At 39.7% G+C, this 22,618-nt stretch overlaps 1 protein-coding gene across 1 annotated transcript in view; it reads right to left on the bottom strand.

The window, feature by feature from the left end:
* The window catches only part of LOC126108776 (plasma membrane calcium-transporting ATPase 2-like), a 532,870-nt gene that overhangs the window by 493,862 nt on the left and 16,390 nt on the right, over window positions 1–22,618 (bottom strand). Inside the window, exon 2 of the mRNA XM_049914127.1 lies at window positions 6,371–6,539. Coding sequence (XP_049770084.1) covers window positions 6,371–6,527 — 157 coding nt within the window. The 5' untranslated portion in view covers window positions 6,528–6,539. The remainder of the gene's footprint in view (window positions 1–6,370; window positions 6,540–22,618) is intronic.

Genomic DNA, 22,618 nt, shown 5'->3' on the forward strand with positions numbered 1-22,618 from the left:
TATGTTGACTCTGGTGGCTCACTAATCATTACACAGTAAGAATGTAATTACAACTTATTTTGTTTCTTTCCCAGCTGTCTTTGTTTTTTTCAAAGTACCTACAAAAAAGTTAAAAAGCCTGTACAAACCTACTATGAATGATTAATACAGTTTCAAAGCTCTTTACTTTCCAAAATATTACAAGTGGAAATACAAATATGATTGGTGCATGAACAGAATAATAAGCTCACAAAGTCCGCATTCTGTGGTCAACAAAAGTTCTATGAATACTCCTCTGGACACATGACACATGTCCAAGTTTCTTCCATACCTTATGCAGCAACAGCCTGTCAACGATCATTACAGTATCACTGATGCATACTCTGAGCTGTTCCAGTGTTCTTGGCTGTGGGGGCACATAAACACTGTCCTTAATGGACTCCCAAAGGAAAAGGTCATATGGCATGGGGTCACGGGCCCTGGAGGGCCAAGGGAACAGAGCCCCATCATCTTTACCACTATGCGCAATCCAGCAATGCAGGAGTTTTATGTTTAGATAGTGATGGACATTGATGCTCCAATAAGGGGTTTTTTGTTGGAAGTGAAGTTCTCAGAATCTGCAGACAGTTGTGGAAATAACCACAACTGTTACATATCAAGGGCAGAGGTATGTAAAACAGACTTATCATAGGAGAAAAATGACAATACAGCTTTGTCTGTGACAATGCACATAGAACATTAACCTTCCGCAAATATTGTTCATGCATCACAATCTCATAATGATTTTCAGTGCCACACACTTTCATATTGTGATGGTTAAACTTTCCTTGTGATGCAAAATTGAAGGCACCAGCCACAACCTTATAGTTTTAATTGTTCCACAAACTGCAGATGATACAGTTTGAAATTTTCTGCTGTATTTCACATTCATGACTTGCACAGACTGTTGATTTTTTTGGATTGCATACAAAACCTTTGGTTCACTCTCTCCAAGGTTGCATCTGGAACACCAGTTGAGTAGCACTTTTCTATTTACGGAGACAACCAGTGACCTTAAATTGTCAATACTAATGCACAATACTTTACATCACATTTACATGGTGATTCTTTTTCATAATTCCTTTTGAATGCATGCTGCCCTGTCATAACAGGAAACATCTCACATATCCCAACACACAAAAACTTTTTTTTTTCACCATTTTGTCAAGGTATTCCACCCTTAACAACAACTGATGGGTAGAAAGGAAACTCTGAGAGTTTATGGTTCCATTCATGCTTCAATAATATTTGTACATGTAATACTTTAGAAAATACAGAATCTTGGAAAAAATGAATCATTTGTGGTATCTCTGTATTATGAGACCGCAACTGTACAAAACAAAACACACAGTAATGCAATAACCCTCAGATGATGCAAAAGTAGTGAAATGCAGGAACAGCACACCAAAGAATCCCCCTGCTACTCTTTAACTGCATTCAGCGAAACCGTACATGACACATGTATTGGTCAACTAAAAATGCTTGAGCACAAATAGTAAAGTAGGCATTACTTTTGACAACAACAAATACCCTGATAACAAGTGGGGTGTGTATTTTTCCTTCTTTTCCTGCTGTTGTTTATTTTGTAAGATTGTGGTGGGTCTTATATCAGCACTAGCAGGAAATTGCATCCCTGGCCAATACAACAGGGCAATATTTTGCAGACCCCAATACACCGCCACATGAAAGTAGACCTTTATCCTCTCTTCTCAGAGTAGTTTTTTAGTGGTCCGGATCCTTCCGTGCCACCTCCTAGTCGATTCAAATGCGGTGAAGATTCCTGGAATGCTTCTACACGTTCTCTCTAATGTGCTACTAAATAAATAGCCACACTTCTCACAAACAGGGGTACATTTCGCCCATATTTCCACTATTACTTTTTACAACACAACTAACAACTGCTATGGTAATACCACTCTCTTGAGTACATTTGAATGTCCATACATGTATACTGTAGGACCTGAGAGAAAAACACAGATAAACAACTACCGCTCTTCAGTTGTTCATTATGCCCTTTTGGTGTGTCACTTACTCCATGGCTCTCTGATTCAGGTACTTGCTGCATCATGGCACAAATGATTCCCGGACTACCAGTGGTTGTAATACCATCTTCACTGGTCCCTTCTCATGGGCTCCACCACTGCTCCACATTCACCGCATACAAGAAAGGAAAACACACAGTTTCCCTTCCTTATTCAACTTACTCATGAGCATCTCTTGCTGATGGCTTTCCAATGGTGTGTTGATGTTTACAAATATCCCGAAACACCACATATCCCACCACTCAAAAAAAAGAGATCTCATTCTAGTTACACACACAATTTTATTAATAGTTCTATTGCTATTATCCTACTCTTACTTCTTTAAGCTGCCTTTGCATAATCTCTCCAACATATCTTTTTATAATCATTAATGCTCACTCGTGACTATGTTCACTTTGTTGCTTAAGTACTTTGTTCCTGTTTGGCAGGATTCATTCATTTCCTTCATACCTGTAATATTATTTCTCATACCTTATTACTTTCTTTGATAGTATGACTATCTTTTCTAGATTAGTCGAAGTATCTGAGGGATGTGCACAGTAATACAAATATATTACTTGTCATTAATGTTATTCTTAAGTTCCTTTTATTTGTTATCCTCTTGACCTCATAACTGATTAACCACTGGAATTTTCGATTTTAGACAATTTTACTATCTACCTACTGGATACTTGTGAGACATTTATTCTGATATACTTAGACATCATGATATTATTCCTCTTTAAATAGGTAATGCAATATTAACCTTCTTTAAATAGTTAGCTCATCTTTCATTACTATATTATTACACTGATTATAAACTTTCTGAGTTTTCATTATATTGACATCTAAGTCTTCTCTTTTTAGAGTACGGACTTGTATTCCAAAGCCCTTGTGTGCAATTACGTTGAGGTGTACACTGTCTCCACCACTGCACTCAAATCCTGTCACCTCTTTACATAAACCTTTGGGAAAAACCTCTTGTTATTTATAACCAATTTTAAGAATAATCTATGGATTATCCTTTAAACAAATCTTACCTCATTTGCACCAAAGACAACTTCTGTCTCAATGCTGTAAAATATTTCTATTTCATTCAGTGTGGTAGTGCCCCATATTTATTCCTCTCCTACAATGGTACAGGTCAATCCCTTTCTTGGTGCGTCTGCCTGAACAGTATAGGTTGGCCTTTCTTAGGTCCACCTATCTGCCTTTTACTCATCATTCCTAATTAGAGAGTACACTCCACATTTCAGATATATTTATATCTTCCATTACGTTTCCTTCTACTTTCCCCCATATTACTCTGAGGTTCCACTACCTTCTTCGTATCTTAACTCAGCTGTTGAAGACACTACATATCTAAGTATTCTTAATTGCACTCTATTCTTTCTTTTGTTCTCTCTTTTCTTAAAACCCAAGCTCCAGCTAGATTACTGATCCAAAACACTACTATTTCTACTGACCTCTTCTATTAATCAATTTTCTGTACCTGTACCATATCTTTCTATTTGTCATCCTATTTTTATAGTCACGTCAAATATTATTTGGTTCTTGGTTGCTTGTCCTCCCTCCCTTCCTAATTTATGATAATTGTATTTCTTTAGTTTGTCAGCATTGTATAAACATTTCTCCTGACCAGTATGCGGGTCAATTAAATAGTATGCTTTCGGGTGTGGACTATCCATGATCAAATGGTCCTGCATATTTCGGAAAAAATTTCTGTGTTTCCTTTTTAAGATTGGAACTATGATGTTCTTGACAGTGATATGTTCTAAATAATCTCTCTTTATTATAGTTACCTAGACTGCACTTAAGAGAACCACTCTGAAAGTCTATTACCACTACATATTTCATCAACCAATCTACTCCTAGTAATACTTGCATAATTATTTTAGGGACTATTAACATGGTTTCTTCAAATACCAATTGATCTATTCCAAAGTTAATCCTTGTTTACCATTTCACTACATTACTCTTAGTACCTGTAATACCTAAAATATGTACAGGTAACTTCGGGAATTCCTTTATTCTTCCACTTAATAGCCATTCCTCCAAAATTATTGATACTTCCCTTCCTGAATCAATGTAAATTTCCACTCCTGTATTTCCTATTCTTCCGCTTACAATTGGTTTGCATTGCACCTTTTCTAAATTTTCTTCTTCCACTAATAACCAATCATTAATAGGTGATATTTTACGATAAGCGATCATTTTACTTACATATGGGCCAAGTATTGTTCTGTGATATGCTGGAGTCTGGCGTTTAACCAAGGATTGTTCTAGTTTTCCCTCACTGTGACCGGATACCGGTCAGACTTACTTCAATAATATGCTGATTTGATTCTGTGTCATTATTTTGTTGCATATTTATTTGATGGTTTTGAGGTGTAAACACCTGCAAGTTTATGTTATCAGTCTGATTTCTTCTCCCTCTAGGGTTATTGTGATTTAGACCATTATCCCTGTTGTGAACAGTTTCATTACTGCTTACTTTACAATAATTGGATTCCTTCATTGACTTTCATTTCTTTCAGTATTCAGTGTGTCTAAACCTTCAACAAACGTTAGTAACTTGTTAACATTTTTCCACCCTCTATACAATATTCCTTGTCAAGTGTGGAATGGTAAATGTCTAATGAGTACTTTTACTAAGTGCATTTCATCTATCGGAACATCTAAGTACTTCAATTGTTACTGGTCCCCTTCTCACTGGCTCCAACACTGCTCCACATTCACTGCATACAAGAAGTGAAAAACACACTGTTTCTCTTTCCCACTACATTCATCCTTATTCAACTTACTCATGAGCATCTTTTGTTGATGGCTTTCCAGTGGTGTGTTGGGATATTTACAAATATCCCAAAACACTACACAAGCCTTATACCAAAATAATCAGAAAATATCTCTAAACAAACCTGGAAATTTGGTTTGTGGATTGAGGTTTACCCTACACACACACACACACACACACACACACACACACACACACACACACTCTCTCTCTCTCTCTCTCTCTCTCTCTTCATCATTTATTTAAAACTCGTGGTTTGACTGCACATGGCAGCTACATCTTCTGCATTTTTCGGCGCCTAACAATTATTCAGCTATTCTGTCGTGTAAATCAATCTATGAATTCCAAATAGTTGACAACTTTTCATATGATATGTGACTTGAAAACAAAACACACCAACTTCATGACTGAGATCCTGAGCTCAATTCCTAAAACTCTTCAGTGACATTTTATCCCCATCTGCAAAGAACATCTTCGGAGATAAAGCACACTACTGCATAGAAAGCTTGAGGGGCTGTCAATATATGGAGGCATACAGAGGAGTACCACAGTTAATTGGGTGAGAGTAAATGCACAGAACTGGCTCCAACCGAAGACCATTCCCCATCAGAAGTTAACGATTGCTAGAACTTTTCTGTGTGTGTAAAATCAATGCCTGTATTTATTTTATGTGACTCCCTATTCCTTTCTGTTATAATTATTATGGTTTTTATATAAATTCCACTTGCCCCTCTATAGAACACACATGATAATACATCATCATGGTTCTAGTCTTACAAAAGTTTATACCCTAGTCTCCACACTGTAAAGCATGTTGCAAATGAACTAGTCGTTTACTAAACGCATTCAGTTCACACACAGGACAAATTTTGTGACAAATTTCAATGTGTCTGAGATATTTTGCCACTAAAAACCATATTACAGAACAGATTTCACATTTTGGATGATTTTCAGTTACAAAGCTCATTCTGAATGACTACTGTAGGTGAACAGTGTGTGCTGTGGCTTTCCCTTGGACACTGCTCATGTATCATTAATTATAAGTGAAAAGCAGAATATTATGGGCATTCTACAGCATTAATGTATTTCATTAACTGGTTTTTAGTTTTCAGGTCCATCACCATAATCAAACTGATAATTATCGTCAAAGAGAATAGAATATTGATGAATAACATTGAAAATTGAAACCATTAAACAGTAATTAAATATAAGGGCAGTGTAGGGTAACAAACCAGAAAAGCATTACCACTAAACCTTGGGATACAAAGGTGTGTGCCGATGGGGGTGGGAGAGAGGGGGGGGAGGGGGCAGAGGTAGGGGGAGGGAGGCAGAGAAGGGGTCACGAAGATGAAGTGAAAGGGATGACAACAATATTAGGAGTGATTTAAACTCAAAAGAGAAGATATAAATTTCATAGAGTACAATAACTGCAAAACTAATGTTACCATGTTGACAGCTGACCCAGTATACACTGGACCTGAGATGACCTGACTGGAGCATGGAACACTGCTCCTGCAGCCAGGCAGCATGGCTTTACCTCTAGTGGGGGATGTTCGCAGCAGCCTGCACAGCCCTCCAATTCCTCCAAACTTCTCAATTTCCGCGACGGCCGCGTACCCTTGCAGCTCCGAAAGGTGTTGCAGCTCCTGGATTGTGATTCCATACCGTGGGCGCTGCTCCTCACTTATAGACATATCCACTTTCGTCTGGAACACAATCAACAAATGTTAATTCACATGGTGCATATACTCAAATGTAGTGTGCTTCCAATTCATGTAACTGACATTTTTGCATTGACTTCACAAATTGAGAAATTTCCATCAGCAATCTATTATTATTATTTCTTTCCTTTCTCACATGTTATGTCTGGTTAAAAATGGAAAGTGAAATGCGGGACCTTGACCAAGCATGACTTCCTTTTAACTGTACGGTATATGTTACATTGCATTTAGGAACTTTCGGGTAATTGAACATGTATCAATAATTATAGATTTCTGTAGTTGTATATATATGTTTGGATGTAGCTGTATTGCGTTGATGTACTAGTGGATATTGTGTGGTATGAATCCTGTAGTTGATGATGATGATGTTTGGTTTGTGGGGCGCACAACTGCGTGGTCATCAGCGCCCGTACAATTACCCAATCTTTGCTCAGTCCAATTTCGCCACTTTCCTGGATGATGATGAAATGATGAGGACAACACAAACACCCAGTCATCTCGAGGCAGGTGAAAATCCCTGACCCCGCCGGGAATCAAACCCGGGACCCCGTGCTCGGGAAGAGAGAACGCTACCGCGAGACCACGAGCGGCGGACACTCCTGTAGTTGATAGTATAATTGGTATAATTTCAACTTTATCCTGATGCCACATGTCCTTGACTTCCTCAGCCAGTTGGATGTATTTGTCTATTTTTTCTCCTATTATCTTCTGTATATTTGTTGTATTGGGTATGGATATTTCAATTAGTTGTGTTAATTTCTTCTTTTTATTGGTGAGTATGATGTCAGGTTTGTTATGTGGTGGTGTTTTATCTGCTATAATGGTTCTGTTCCAGTATAATTTGTATTCATCATTCTCCAGTACATTTTGTGGAGCATACTTGTATGTGGGAATGTGTTGTTTTATTAGTTTATGTTGTATGGCACGTTGTTGATGTATTATTTTTGCTACATTGTCATGTCTTCTGGTGGATTATGTATTTCTAGTATTGTACATCTGCTTGTGATGTAATCTACTGTTTCTATTTGTTTTTTTTCAAAGTCTGCATTTATCTGTTGTGGTATTGGGATCTTTAATAATACGCTTGCTGTAATATCTGGTGTTTATTGTTTGATCCTGTATTGCAATCATGAATCCTTCCATTTCACTGTATATATTGCATTTTCTTAGCCATGTATGGGATGTGTCTTGATCGATGTGGGGCTGTGTTAGATGATACGGGTGCTTGCCATGTAGTGTCTTCTTTTTCGAATTTACTTTCTTCGTATCTGTTGATGTTATGTGATCTAAAGGGTTGTAGAAGTGGTTATGAAATTGCAATGGTGTAGCCGATGTATTTATATGAGTGATTGCTTTGTGTATTTTGCTAGTTTCTGCTCGTTGTATATAGAATTTTCTTAAATTGTCTACCTGTCCATAACGTAGGTTTTTTATGTTGATAAATCTCCTTCCTTTCTGCTTAATGTGAATCTTTCTGTTGCTGAATGTATGTGATGTATTCTATATTTGTGGCATTGTGATAGTGTAAGTGTATTGAGTGCTTCTAGGTCTGTGTTACTCCATTTCACTACTCCAAATGAGTAGGTCAATATTGGTATAGCATAAGTATTTATAGCTTTTGTCTTGTTTCTTGCTGTCAATTCTGTTTTCAGTATTTTTGTTAGTCTTTGTCTATATTTTTCTTTTAGTTCTTCTTTAATATTTGTATTACCTATTCCTACTTTTTGTCTGTATCCTAGATATTTATAGGCATCTGTTTTTTCCATCACTTCTATGCGGTCACTGTGGTTATCCAATATGTAATAATCTTGTTTAGTGTGTTTTCCCTTGACTATGCTATTTTTCTTACATTTGTCTGTTCCAAAAAGCCATATTTATATCATTGCTCAATACTTCTGTTATCTTTAGTAATTGGTTGAGTTGTTGATTTGTTGCTGCCAGGAGTTTTAGATCATCCATGTATAGCAAATGTGTGATTTTGTGTTGGTATGTTCCAGTAATATTATATCCATAATTTGTATTATTTAGCATGTTGGATAGTTGGTTCAGAGCAAGGCAGAACCAGAAAAGACTTAATGAGTCTCCTTGGTATATTCCACGCTTAATCTGTATTGGCTGCAATTTTTCATTACTATGTTTAGGAACTGTATCAATTTAGGATCTACTTTGTATATTTCCAATATTTGTAGTAACTATGAGTGGGGTACACTATCAAAAGCTTTTTGGTAATCAATGTGTGCGTAGTGTAGTGACCTTTGTTTAGTTTTAGCTTGATATGTCACCTCTGCATCTATTATCAGTTGCTCTTTACATCCTTGTGCCCCTTTGCAGCAGCCTTTTTGTTCTTCATTTATAATTTTGTTCTGTGTTGTATGTGTCATTAATTCCTGTGTAATGACTGAAGTTAATATTTTGTATATTGTTGGTAGGCATGTTATGGGGCGATATTTTGCTGGGTTTGCTGTGTCTGCTTGATCTTTAGGTTTCAGGTAAGTTATTCCTTGTGTAAGTGTATCAGGGACTGTATATGGGTCTGCAATGTAACTGTTAAATAACTTATATCTAAAAACAAAGACTCTGTAACTTACCAAACGAAAGCGTTGGTACGTCAATAGAGACAATAACAAACACACACACAAATTTCAAGCTTTCCCAACCCACAGTTGCTTCATCAGGAAACGGGGAAGGAGAGGGAAAGACAAAAGGATGTGGGTTTTAAGGGGGAGGGTAAGGAGTCATTCCAATCCTGGGAGCGGAAAGACTTACCTTGGGGGGAAAAAAGGACAGGTAAACACTCGCATGCGCCCCCCCCCCCCCCCCACACACACATATATAAAACACAAGCAGACATATGTAAAGGCCAAATTTAGTTAGATGTGAATGTGTTGAGGTGAACTTCTTTAGCCAGAAATTTGCTATTTTATCTTTTCCCGGGGCTTTCCAATTGTGCGTAGAATTAATTGCTCGGGTGACTTCATGTTGCAAAATTATCACTTCAGGCATTTGTGGTATCATCTTGTATGTGTCTGTTTCTGCTTGTATCCGCTGTGCATGTCTGTTATGTTGTACCGGGTTTGAGCATATGTTGCTCCAGAAGTTTTCCATGTCTGTTATGTTTGGTGGATTGTCTATTTTAATGTGTGTGTTATCTATTGTCTGGTAAAATTTCTTTTGGTTTGCGTTGAATGTTTGGTTTTGTTTCCTTCTATTTTCACTTTTTTTGTATCTTCTAAGTCGTTTGGCCAATGTTTGTAATTTCTGCTTCTTTTCATCTAATTGCTCTATAACTTCTTGTTGTAAGATTTTACCTAACCTTTTTTGTTTTTTGTCTTATATTTCATTTCTTATAAATTGTGTTAGCTGCCCGATGTCTTTTCTCAGTTTTTCTCTTCAGATCTGTAGCCTGTGTTGCCATGCTGGTTTTGTGGGTTTCTTGTGTGTGTTGATTGGTCCTGATCTCTGCCTAGTGTGTATATTTAGTGCTCCTATATAAACCAGCAGTTGTAACTCTCCCATAGTTGTATTTTCATTTATTTTGTTGTGTATGATTGTGTCGATAGTTGTTTCGACTTGTGGGTTATTTGGTGATCTATGCAAGAATGGTCTAAGGTCTGTATTTGTGTCATTGTATTCTATATATGTCAGCTGAAATTTTTCCTCTATATCTAACATGTGTGTCACTTCGTGTTCTATTTGTGCTTGTTCTGGTGGCTGTCTTAAGATTTCGTTTTCTTCTGATTGTTTAATTGATGTGTGTTGTTCTTTGTTCGTTTGCTCCGGGATGTTTGAGTCCATTACTGTATTTTCTCCTTCTCCTACTTCTTCTGATTTCACATTATTTTGTTCCAGTATTTGTTGTATGATGTTTTCTAATTCTGACTGGGGTATCCCGTTATTTTTTATTTTTACACAGATCTGATCAGCTAGTTATTGTTTGGTTAAAAACTTTAATTCTGGGTATCTGGTAATAAATGTTGTGTATACTTGTGATCTATATCCAATTGTGTTGGTTTCTAAGTTTGTTGCACGGTAATAACAGAACATAAGGTGTCTGTTAACTTCATCTGACCACCTCATCCTCCGTCTTTGTTTTCCTTCTAGAGTGGTTGCAGGAAGCATATCCTGCAAAACACCTATATTTGGATTTAAATCATTTTCCGTGTGGCTAGCAGTGTCGTATTGTGGACAGGCATAGGATTCAAGTGTCATCCCCGACCATGACAGCGCTTGTCCAAGGCTTCATTAGTTCTCTCCTGAACCAACTAATCGCACTAAAAGGAGGGTTAGCCCTATTAGTAGTTTGTTCTTTTCGTCACCTTTTATGACTGGCAGAACATACTGGAGGCCTATTCTTTTCCCGGGCCTCCACGGGGTTTATTATTATTATTATTATTTTCATTATCACTATTATTAATTATCATATTTAAACACTCTGCCAGGTATTTCCAAACAATTTCTGTCTCTGTACTCTGTCTTCAATATTTATTCAAATCACTTTCAATACTTGGAGTCCACGATACATCACTGTAAGCAACTTTTCTGTCACGCTATTGATGGATCAGTTTGGTGGTGCCCTTCTGCCATGTCCCATCCATTGCAGTCTTTTCAATTTAATGTTTGCTAAAATGATTCTTTGTACAAATTATGAATTTAATCATTACATAGTATTCTTCAAAAATTATTATTATTGTCTCCTCTGGCTATAACTTTTGTTTTAAGTCATACTTTAGTTATGTTAGCTTAAACTGGTACAATTAGTGATTCATGTATGCGCATTTTTAGTTTCCCAAGGAGAACACTCACTTTTGAAAATTGTAGTGAGGCTTTAGTAACATCATTAGTCTTTTTAATTTGTGATTTAATTTCAGCTTTTACAGAGTTGTCAGAGATTAGCAGCCTATGCTAGAGTAGCACCATTAATGTGCATAGGATTATTGCACCATTAATGTGCATCTGTTGGATGGTGAATGAAGATCCAGCTAATAGTGCAATGTCATCAGCATTTGTGAGGATATTAAACTTATTCTTCAATTGTGCTACATTTTGTGATAATTTTACTTTTTAAATTATTAGTTAGTTATAATAATTAAAATTTGAGAAAATTCATTGACTTGCTTGACTTCTATTTTGATCTCAAAATCTTCAGAGATTTTAATTTCATATTTTGAGTACAAAATTCAGGTTTTTATTGCAATTAACAATTTGTTAGGGCTACCAAGTTGTCTCATTTGTAACCATAAATAGTTTGTATTGACAGGTTTTTTACATCTGTGAGAAGTATTTGTACATCTTCAACTAATTTGTATTTCTTTTTTCCTAATATTCTTAACACTAGGTGAATCAGATAAGACTTAATACTTCCTATTTCATGAACGATTCAAGATACTGAAATGAAGTTTTCAGCAAATGACATTATGCTGAGGATCACATAATTTTGTTGTACATTTCATCCTCTTTAACTCTTTTTGAATCAAGTACAGTTTTTTTTAATGGAATTTTTTAATGGCATTTGAAAGACTTGGTCAGACAAGTACAGGTATGTAATGCTTACTAATGTTGACATTGAATCTTTCCCACAAAAATATACAAGGAGTGAGCTAAAATCGAAGGCAAGGCAACTGGAATCTGTTACCGCTGTGAAAACACTGTCAAGTGGGACTCACATTACAGGATCTGTCATATCGAGTCTTTCGATAATGTACATGTTTGGAAAACTGTTCACTTTAACACAAGTACATACACAACTTTAGAAATAGTTTTCGGAAGCCCCTTCTGATACACTAGGAGTTAGAATATGTTCATTCACAACAAGAACAACAATGGCTTGTTTACCTTTTTTATTACCATGATTAGCTCTATGACTAGATGAATATTGATCATAACTGGTTGTTAGTGTGCTTTACTTTTTTGCAGTTTTATTTGCAATGGGTGCTTGTGACTGATAATGCATATAAAAACTCTTTTTCATAGCCCTAAAGGCCTTTTTATAGACCAGATACATGAAAAATGATGTGGCAATGACTGAAATATCACTGTTTGTTGTACAGATATCGTGTTACTCTACAAGCTCTATCTTTCCCTAGATTTCCAAGTGTCCTGAAATCCAACAGAAAGAGACCATCTTACTTAATGTCTATGGGTAACAAGGACATCTAGTAATTTCTCCACTGGGTGCAATTCACCAACAGCCTAAAAGGTACTTACAGGACCGATTAGAGAGGTTTGTGAAGCTTTATATACTTCAAAACTATAAGGATCCCTCATAGTTCAGCACTGCAGACCAAAACGTTCTACTACTACTACTACTACTACTACTACTACTTCTAGTAGCAGAGAAAAAAGTAGCCTGTGTAAAAGGAAATGCAGTGAAATTACAGAAACAAAGAGCTGAAACAGACTTATCATTTATTTAAAATTAAAAATACAGAAAAAATACATTTACAGAAGATGCTGAAATTGACCCTATGCGACATCAATACACATCTAAGTGTATTTAGATACACCTGGCATAAAGTCCAGATGCCAATGGCAGCAACTTCACAGTTGATGATGTTTCATTTCCTGTATTGGGTGTGGATTTGTTTTATAGACCTTGTTCTTCAAGTGTCCCCAAAGGAAAAAATGGCATGTTGTTAGATCCAGTGAATGGTGGTGACCACAAATGTTTGCGACAGTTCATCATGGACTTGTTTCCTGGATACCTTAGACATGTGGCATGTGGTTGGTTGGTTGGTTGTTTTGGGGAAGGAGACCAGACAGCGAGGTCATCGGGCTCATCGGATTAGGGAAGGATGGGGAAGGATGTCGGCCGTGCCCTTTGAAAGGAACCATCCCGGCATTTGCCTCGAGCGATTTAGGGAAATCACGGAAAACCTAAATCAGGATGGCCGGACGCGGGATTGAACCGTCGTCCTCCCGAATGCGAGTCCAGTGTCTTACCACTGCGCCACCTCGCTCGGTTGTGTGGCATGTGGCCCATCTTGCTAAACGGAGCCGTATTGTCTTTCATATTCAGTGAGTTGAGCACAAAATGTATCAAAAATTTCCGTATATGCAACCACGTTAAGGGTAGTGTCAAAAAAATATCCGTGCAATGACATGCGTTCCTGTTACACAACAACAAATACTGATTTTTTTCATCAGGGAATGGTTGTTGAGACAAACTGTTATGGTTCTCTGTTGCCCAGTTCCTGGTGTTCTGTGAATTTGTATGGCCAGAAAGATGAAACCATGCTTCATCATTCATGATGTAATGAAAGGGGTTTAACAAATGATGGTTGATGTCATTCAAAAGTCATATGTAGTAATCTATGTGTAGTGACTGTCATCCTCCCATAATTGCTACACAGCTGTCATGCAATATGGCTTCAAATTAAGACTTTTCTATATCCGCTGGCAACTCCTCCTACTCACATGTGCCTGTTGGGCCAACTTACATGTAGACTTCTTTGGGCTTAGAATAATTCTTCAGGCAATGTCTGCAATAACTTCTGGTGTGCGATCCAAAGGAATTTTTTGTTGTATTACATTTTGCACAGATCCACAGGTGCACCAATTTTTATACAGACTCTGAATTGCTCTCTTTGCTGGTAGTCCTCTATCCAGAAACTTGACTCCAAAAATTTTGGGTGTTTTCTTAATCGAACGTGTTTTCACATATGCTTCCACAATTTCAATCTTTCGTCTATGAAGGAAGTCATTTTGCTATTGCAAAGATATCTGTCTAACTTCACTGACAAAATAAACTAAAAAACTGATAGAAGAATGTTGACAATCTATTATTGCATAAAACTGTCCATTGTTGTAGCTGTTTACTCTATTTCAGAAGTCGAAATATTGCATTCACATTCAAAGGTGAAGTAGGCTACTTTTAACTGTGCCACTCTGTAGTAGACGGTGGTGGTCGTGGTGATGGTGGTGGTACCAGCATCTGTCATTATTATTCACTCAAGTATTCCTCTTCTTGTTGTTGTTCTCTTCATGTTGAGTCTGAAGATTAATCTGTTTGTTTGTATGATTGTTTTGTTTTAGGGCGCAAACACAACTAGGGTCGTAAGTGCCCATGTCAAAACTATAGAACACAAAGACGGAGGAGTTAAGAAACAACTTCTCGTCAACTCCAATCAACATAAAAGAAGACAGCTAAGAATGAGGATGTGGAGAAAGGTCTATAAAATGCACCAGAGAGAAACAGAGGTCCAGAACTAAAAATTAAATGGCCTTTGCCACATTGCTATGATGGATAAAAAGTAAAACGTGGTTGACGGCCCATGTGTCATTCGCTAAAACTACCAATAACTCAGATGGCAAACCTAAGCGGGAATATGAATGGTTAAAAAATGGGCATTCTATCAGGTAATGGCAGACAGTCAAAAGTTGGGCGCAATGTGCACAAAACTGGTGGGGGTGCACCACTTAACAAACGGCTATGGCTAAAAAGGCAGTGCCAAATACATAACCCAGTTAAAAAAGCCTCCTCATGTTGGGAGGGCTGAGAGGAGGTTGTCCAAGCTGCTGGGAGGGGCTTAATAACCTGGAGCTTATTCCCATGAAGGAAGGACCAGTGGCGGTGCCAAAGTGACACCACCTCCTGACATACGGCAACACAGAGATCATCAGTGGGAATATAAAAATTAGGGGCTGAGGTACGAGGACTGCAGCCTTGGCAGCAACGTCAGCATCCTCGTTTCCTGGCAGACTGACATGACCGGGAACCCACATAAACATCAGGAGTGAGCAAGTGACAGGTTTCCTGGACCAGTTGCACTATGGGATGGGCAGTGTACAGCACATAGAAAGTTCCATGTGAAAGTTGTGAAACTGAAGGCGATAGAGCGAGGCTGGAGTAGTGTCCTATGGAAGTGAATGAAGGCCAAGATGAACATGGTCAGCCGCATGAAGCGACAGTGGGGAAGGGTTCATGCCCACTGGGGACAAGACCCAAAAGTGAACTCCAGGAGGTAACAGAAAAGAGGGATGCGCCACATACTGGCAATTGAAGGGGTTATTGAAGGAAGAGGCAGAATGGGTGGCCATGCATGGCAGACAAACAGTATACCTGCTGAGGAGAAAGTCACGGTGGTAGTTCAGCAGCTTCAGCGTACAATCTCTCAACCAGACTAGTGTAAAAAAAAAAAAAGGGTGCCAGTGGCCAAACTGATGCCACAATAGTGAATAAAATTGAGATGGTGTAATAGGGACAGATGTGCAGATGCATAAATAAAGCACCCATAATCTAGTTTCGAATGGACAAGAGACTGGTAGAAATGGAGGAGGGTGGTTCGATCTACTCCCCAGGAAGTACCACTGAGGAAATGTAGGACACTGAGGGAATGCGTACAGTGGGTTTCCATGTAAGATATGTGGGAGGACCAAGAAAGTTTCCTATCGAGCATGAGCTCCAGAAATTTTGTAGTTTCAATAAACAGAGGAGTAACAGGCCCGAGATGTAAAGATGGTAGGAGAAACCAATTGCGCCGCCAGACATTCATACAAACAGTTTTGTAAGTGGTAAAACGAAAGCCATTGTTGATGTTCCATGAGTAAAGACAATCAAAACATCACTGAAGACGCTGCTCAATGAGACACGTCCATGGAGAACTGCAACAGATGGCAAAATCGTCAACAAAAAGGGAGCCGGAGGTGCACGGCATCAGACAGGCCATTATAGTGTTAATGGCGATAGCAAAGAGGATGATGCTCAGGATGGAACCCTGAGGCACACCGTCTTCCTGGATAAAGGTGTCAGACAAGGTAGAACCCACACGCACCTTGAAAACTTGGTCTTTTAAAAATTCCTCAAGAAACGGGTCAGGCTGCCTGCGGAAGGCCCACGTGTAGAGTGTACGGAGGATACCAGTCCTCCATAAGGTGCCACAGGCTCTCTCCAAATTGAAAATAGTGGCCACAGTCTGGGATTTCTGCAAACAAAAAAACCATTCATGACATGGATGGACAAAGTGACAAGATGGTAAACTGCAGAACAGCGTGCTCGAAATCCACACTGTGCATTGGTTAGTCACTTGCGAAACTCAAGCCACCATACCAGACAGGCATGATTCATACGTTCCATCACCTTGCACATACAGCTGGTGAGAGAGATGGGGTGGCAGCTAGAAGGAAGGTATGTGCATGACGGTGGCTTCATGCCAAAGTCCGGGAAATGTGCCCCCTGCCCAGATGCGGTTGTACGTGTTAGGCAGAAATTGCTTGCCCACAAGAGAAAGGTACTGCAACAGCTGAAATGTGGACAGCATCTGGCCCTGGGGCAGAGGATTGGTATGAATTGTGAGCATGATCCAGCTCCCTCATAGTAAAGGTGGTATTGTAGCACTCACAATTCTGAGAAAAGAAGGGTATCGCCCGAGCCGCCTCTGCTCGTTTCAAATGGTGGAAGGCAAGGTGATAGTGGGAAGAGTTCAAAATTTCCCAAAATGGTGGCCCAATGTGTTGGAGATAACAACAGGGCCCACTATGACATCGTCTGCTACTGTCAGCCCGGAAATTGGGGAATGGATCTGGGTTGCAGAGAGCCATCGAAGACTGGCCCTCATGACAGAGGGAGGGGGGGGGGGAGGGTGTAACTGTTGAAAGAACTACAGAATGAAATCTAGCTAGCTTTTTTGGTATCCTGAAGAACGCAATGTAGGACAGCAGTTAAAAACATGGAGAGCACGTTTCTGCATGTGAATTGCGTCGTGATATGCTTCAGTCCACCAAGGGACTGGGACACGGTGTGGTAAAGAGCGAGTGCAAGGAATGGAACATTCTGCAGCGGTAAGATATTCCACCTGGTCATCACAACTGGGGAAATCTCGGTTGTCGAAGGTTGCTAGGGAGGAGTAAAGCCGCCAGTCGGCCTTAGCAAGCTGCCATTTGGGTGTGCACCCAGGTGGTGTAGGAGTCAGCTAACAGATAGCACACGGGGAATGGTCACTCGAGTAGGTGTCAGAAAGAACAGAACACTTGAGACGGTGGGCAAGCTGGGCAGTGCACAAGGATAGGCCCAAATGTGAATACGTGTACAAGGAGTCAGAAAGGAACATGGGTGTTAAGGCAGAAGAGGTTAAGCTGATTACGAATGTCAGCCAGGATGGCACCTCTCTGACAGGTTCTGGCAGACTCCCTAAGTGGATGGCATGCATTAAACTCACCGAGCAGTAGACATGGGTGAGGCAGCTGCCCAATAAGCTGGAGGAAGTCTGCCCCGGTGAAACTGAATGACGGAATGTTATAAATGGTACAAAGGGAAAGCTCAAGTGAGGAGGGAAAAGGCAAATTGCAACAGCTTGAAGATGGGTAGTCAGGGGCATGGGCTGATTATGGACATCATCCCATATGAACAGTACGACTCCCCCACGAGACAGAATGCTGACCTTGTGGGGAAGATTACAATGGTCCAGGAAGCAACCTAAAGCTGGAAGTGGTTGTGAGACACAATTTTGTTTCGTGGTCGCAATGTACACGTCGATGCTACAATTCTAAAAGCAACTGTAAATCCTCTTTGTTGCATTGAAGGCAGTGAAAGTTCCATTGAAGGAGAGTCATGCTGAGGAAAAAATGAAGGGGTGTCACCTAGGTGGTTGCCAAGAGACAGCCTGTGAAAACTTGCTGCTACAGGGCATAGAGGGAGGAGGATCCTGCTCCACGAGGTCCAGAAAAGTGTCGGCTTTCTTGTGCTGTCGCCTGTGGAGTCCAATGCAGAAAAACAGATGGTGGTGCACCGCACCGGCAACAGGGAGGCTGGCCGGGTGGAGGTATCTATCACCTGGCGACACCATCAAAGAGGATCTTTGATTCGGCAAAGGCAGTGACTGTTTGCCTTTGTTGATTTATTTGAGCTTTTCTGGTTAGAGAGGAAGACTCAGATGTTGGATGGCTGGAGGGACGTAGGAAGTGTTCACAGGAGTATTTCTTCTGTCCTTTCCAGCCTGCCGGTTGTGTAGCTGATGACTTTGCCCCGTGATGTGAGGGTTTAATGGCCTGTTGCACAGCTGGATGAGGGGACAAGGCTACCGTGAGACTAGGCGATTTCACAGTCTCAGAGCTGAATTTGAGGTCAAATGTCTGCATTGCCACAAGTTTCCTGGAGCGAGATGTAGCAAGAACAGTACTGTAAGTGCCAGAAGGTAGAACACAGGGTTTGTGACTAGCCAATTAACTTGCGAGCAAATGGGGTAAGGAGCTTTTTGCTTTACCTCGATCTCCTAGACAGCCTGCTCATCGAGATACGTGGGACAATTTTGAGAGAAGGCAGCATGGTCACCATTGCAGCTGATACAACGGAGAGAAGGAAGCAGACAAGCACCCTGCCCTCGTGCACATCCCTACCACAGGCTACACATTTGCCAGGTGTCATCAAGACAGTCAAGTGTGGTTGAAACGATGACACCGGTAGCAGCGCATCGAGTTTGGATGTACAGTCAGAATGTGATAACTTCATAGACTGCTTTGATCTTGGACAGAAGCACCACTCTATGAAAGATGAGAAAAAGAGTTCATGTGGGCACTAAGCAGGCATCTACCTTTTCCATCACCCAACGGATGGCAGTGACACCAAGATCAGAGAGGTGTGTTTGGATTTCGTCCTCGGTCAGATCGTCGAGCAGCCTAGTGTAAATAACACCATGGGAAGAGTTCAGAGTTCTATGGGCCTCGACACGAACAGAATGGCCGTGGAGAAGTGAAGTGGCATGCAGCTGTTGTGCTTGAGAATCAGAAGTAGTCTCCAAAAGCAAAGTGCCATTCCATAAACGAGAGCAGCATTTCAAAAGGCCGGCAATTGCATCAACACCTTTTTGAATAATAAACGGATTTACCGTCATGAAGGACTGACCATCTTCAGTACGTGAAACCACAAGGAGCTGTAATTCAGCTGGAAGGTTTTTGGAATTGTTAGCCTCATTCTGTTTATGTTTTGTAGATATTAACTGTGAAGATCATTGGCTCCTTGTGAGAAAATCCCCCACAATTGCCAGCGTCACAGATGGCACACTCCTTCCAATTGGGGGTTCCCTTCACAAGAGGGCACACCCGCATTAGGTGATCATTCACACTTCAGGTCACATCTCCCGAACATCTGACAGAGGGGCCAATCAGCAAATTAGGAACGTAGCAGCTCAGGCAGTCACAACTGCTTGGGCCTGGCCTGTACCATGGGGTATGCGCAAACCCTACCTGTCGACCAGGGGCTGGGCATTACATGTTACTTAGTCACCTGTTGCGTCAGATGTGGGCTGGCTTTCAGGTGCACACAGGGAGAAAGAAGAAAAAGAGGAGCCTCAAATGCCGAAGTGGAGGAAGGACAGGAGAAGGTGAATGAAGAAGGAAAAGGGAACAAAAAACAGTGGTGAGACTGTTCTTATATCAGCTACAGACAATGCGGAACATTCTCCTCCCCCCCCCCCCCCCCCCCAAAAAAAAAAAAGAAAAGACATATTCTCCAATGGAGTGGGAAAAGAATAGCAAGAGGATAGCCCTGCAGCATGGAAGGGAAAAGGTGCTGCAAAGGCTGGGGCCACATGGTAGACAAGGCACGAACCCACCAAAGAGTGGCGGAGCCCCCTAAGGGGGGGGGATTGATCTCTTGCAGCTCTCCACATTAGCTTCATCTCTGCGTAACTACTGCACAATACATCCATTTGAATCTTCTCCCTGGATTCAAACTTTGGTTGACCTCTATGAGTTTTCCCCTCAACACTTCCCTCTATAACTAAATTATTGATTTTTTTGTGCCTAAGGGTGTGTTCTACCATACTATTTCTTCTTTTTGGTCACGTTTTGCCATAAAGAATTTTTTCTCCACAATTCAATTCAGCAACTCTCTGTTAATTATCTATCCTGTCCGTCAAGTATCATGCATCCTTCTGTTAACACCATATCACTAGCAGTTCTATTCTTTTGCCTGCAGTGTTTATCATTTGTTTCACTTCTGTAAAAGTCTACACTCCTCACAAATACCTTAAGAGTTACTGAAACTTAAATTTATGCTAGCTGTAAACATATTTCTCTTCTGCCACAAATCCTTTTCTTGTTACCAGACTAAAATATAGACTTATCTTTATTTCTTCATTGTCCATTACATTGTTTGCCAAACAGTAAAACTTGTCTACTTCTTTCGGCTTCTCACGCTCCCCCCACCCAATCTAATTCTCTTGGATGAGTTGAATCAATTAGGCTACACTCTAATGAGGTTAAAGATGAAAACAAGGGATTCTAACAAGATCACCCTATTTTTACTGTTACATATGTTGACATTATAGCCTTTTCACAGCAAGTGTCAAATTTTTTATTTCTTCATTCTGAACTTTAACTACAGTTCTAAATTTCTCCCTGATGGCCTTTAATGTCTGCTCAATGTGCATACTAGACAACAAATGGGATAAATTCCAATCCTGCGCCATTCTATTCTCAATTACTGCATTCCTTCCATGTCCTTTGACCTTTAAAACTGTAGACTGGTTTCCGTGAAAGCTGTATATAACTGCTTGCATCCTGTTTTAATTTCAGAATAGAGTATTTGACTTTCCTGGAAACTGTCTTAAGTGATTAATTATGTCATTTTATGCTCCTGACATGCTTGTTTCCCCTCCCAAATTTCAGTGGTCTTTCATAAAAATGGAAATGAAATTCAAGTAATTTGAAATCCCACAAAGATGCTCCATTTGAGTCAAGTGATGTCACATGCTAGCTCGCTGCTCCAACTGTCATAATGCTAATTCACAATGATGTCCTGTTTTGGAATTTACCTTTCAGAAAATGGGTTATAAATTGTGTGTAGTGCCATATTGTAAAAATACATTTATAAAACCTCCTGAAAACTTGTTTTCGGGTGTTTTGGGGCCTAAACTGCATAAAATGTGCTTGCACTATACTGGCAAATTGCCACCATGTCAACTCACAAATTCACTAACTTTACTAAAAATGTGTTGCACTGTGAAATTAATGTTAACTTGCCTCTGAGATAGGTTCTCCCACTGTTACAATGAAGAATTGTGCCATTCCATGAAATTAAACACCTACTGAAAATTGTCGTTATACCCGACTATACTTCAATTATTGGTAGTTCAGTTGTTAGAGCAGTAGTCCATCAAATTTTATGACAATGTCCACAGAAAATTTGTTCGAATCTAACCCAAAAGAACATTTTTAAATTATCTGTAAAATGACTCAACAGTCCTCTCATATGAAAACCAGATCACAAATTTTACGAAACTTCTTCACCCACTGTTTACATGTGCTTACATTTTCATTTGCTGCACACACATCACATTCAGAAAGATATTTTCTAGTTACTGTGAACATACACTTTTTCTTTATTAGAAACAATGTTTTTTTTATCTTTGTACTGTCCAGCTAGGATCCTTATTGTTTAAACTTCTGCAGTTTCATCATCTTACATAAAGATGAAGTAAGTCTGCTTCAGACATTAATGTTAGGTTACACTCTCTAAGATCACAGCTCTTTTGTTTGTGTCACCTGAATGTTGTACATGCTTTATATCTCTGTATAATCTCATCATCCTACACCTCATTGTCCTGTGGGCATATGGGCATACCTCCACTATTAGAATGCTTTCTTTAAAGAAAAATGAATTTGTGAAGCTATACAGGGTGTTTGGGGAGGAAAGGTCCATAACAGTGATAGTATAAGTAATTCTGAGCAAAAAATGTTATATGAACATAGATCCACAAATGCTTTATTAGGGAGATATGGGTATTGAAAGGAACTATAATTCTGCAAAACTGATGTGCACAACGTGAACGTATACACAATACATCTGTGCCATAACATGCTTTGTTTGCAAACAATGCACGGGTACATGCCATGTTTACACTATGCAACCTACCACGGATTATGGTCGTGTGACGTATGTAGTACAATCACTCACCATTTGCACAGTTGCGCCGTGTAAGGTGCATTGTGTAGTGTACCGGTGACGGATCGGTTAGCAGTGTAGTGTATGGTGTTAACTGAGTTGTTACAAGCACTACTAGCAATGCCACACGTCTACAATAATGAGGAATATGCAGATATGGTGTATGTTTATGGCTTCTGTGAAAGTA

This window comes from Schistocerca cancellata, chromosome 11, assembly GCF_023864275.1.
Source record: "Schistocerca cancellata isolate TAMUIC-IGC-003103 chromosome 11, iqSchCanc2.1, whole genome shotgun sequence".
Classification (NCBI taxonomy): Eukaryota; Metazoa; Arthropoda; class Insecta; order Orthoptera; family Acrididae; genus Schistocerca; species Schistocerca cancellata.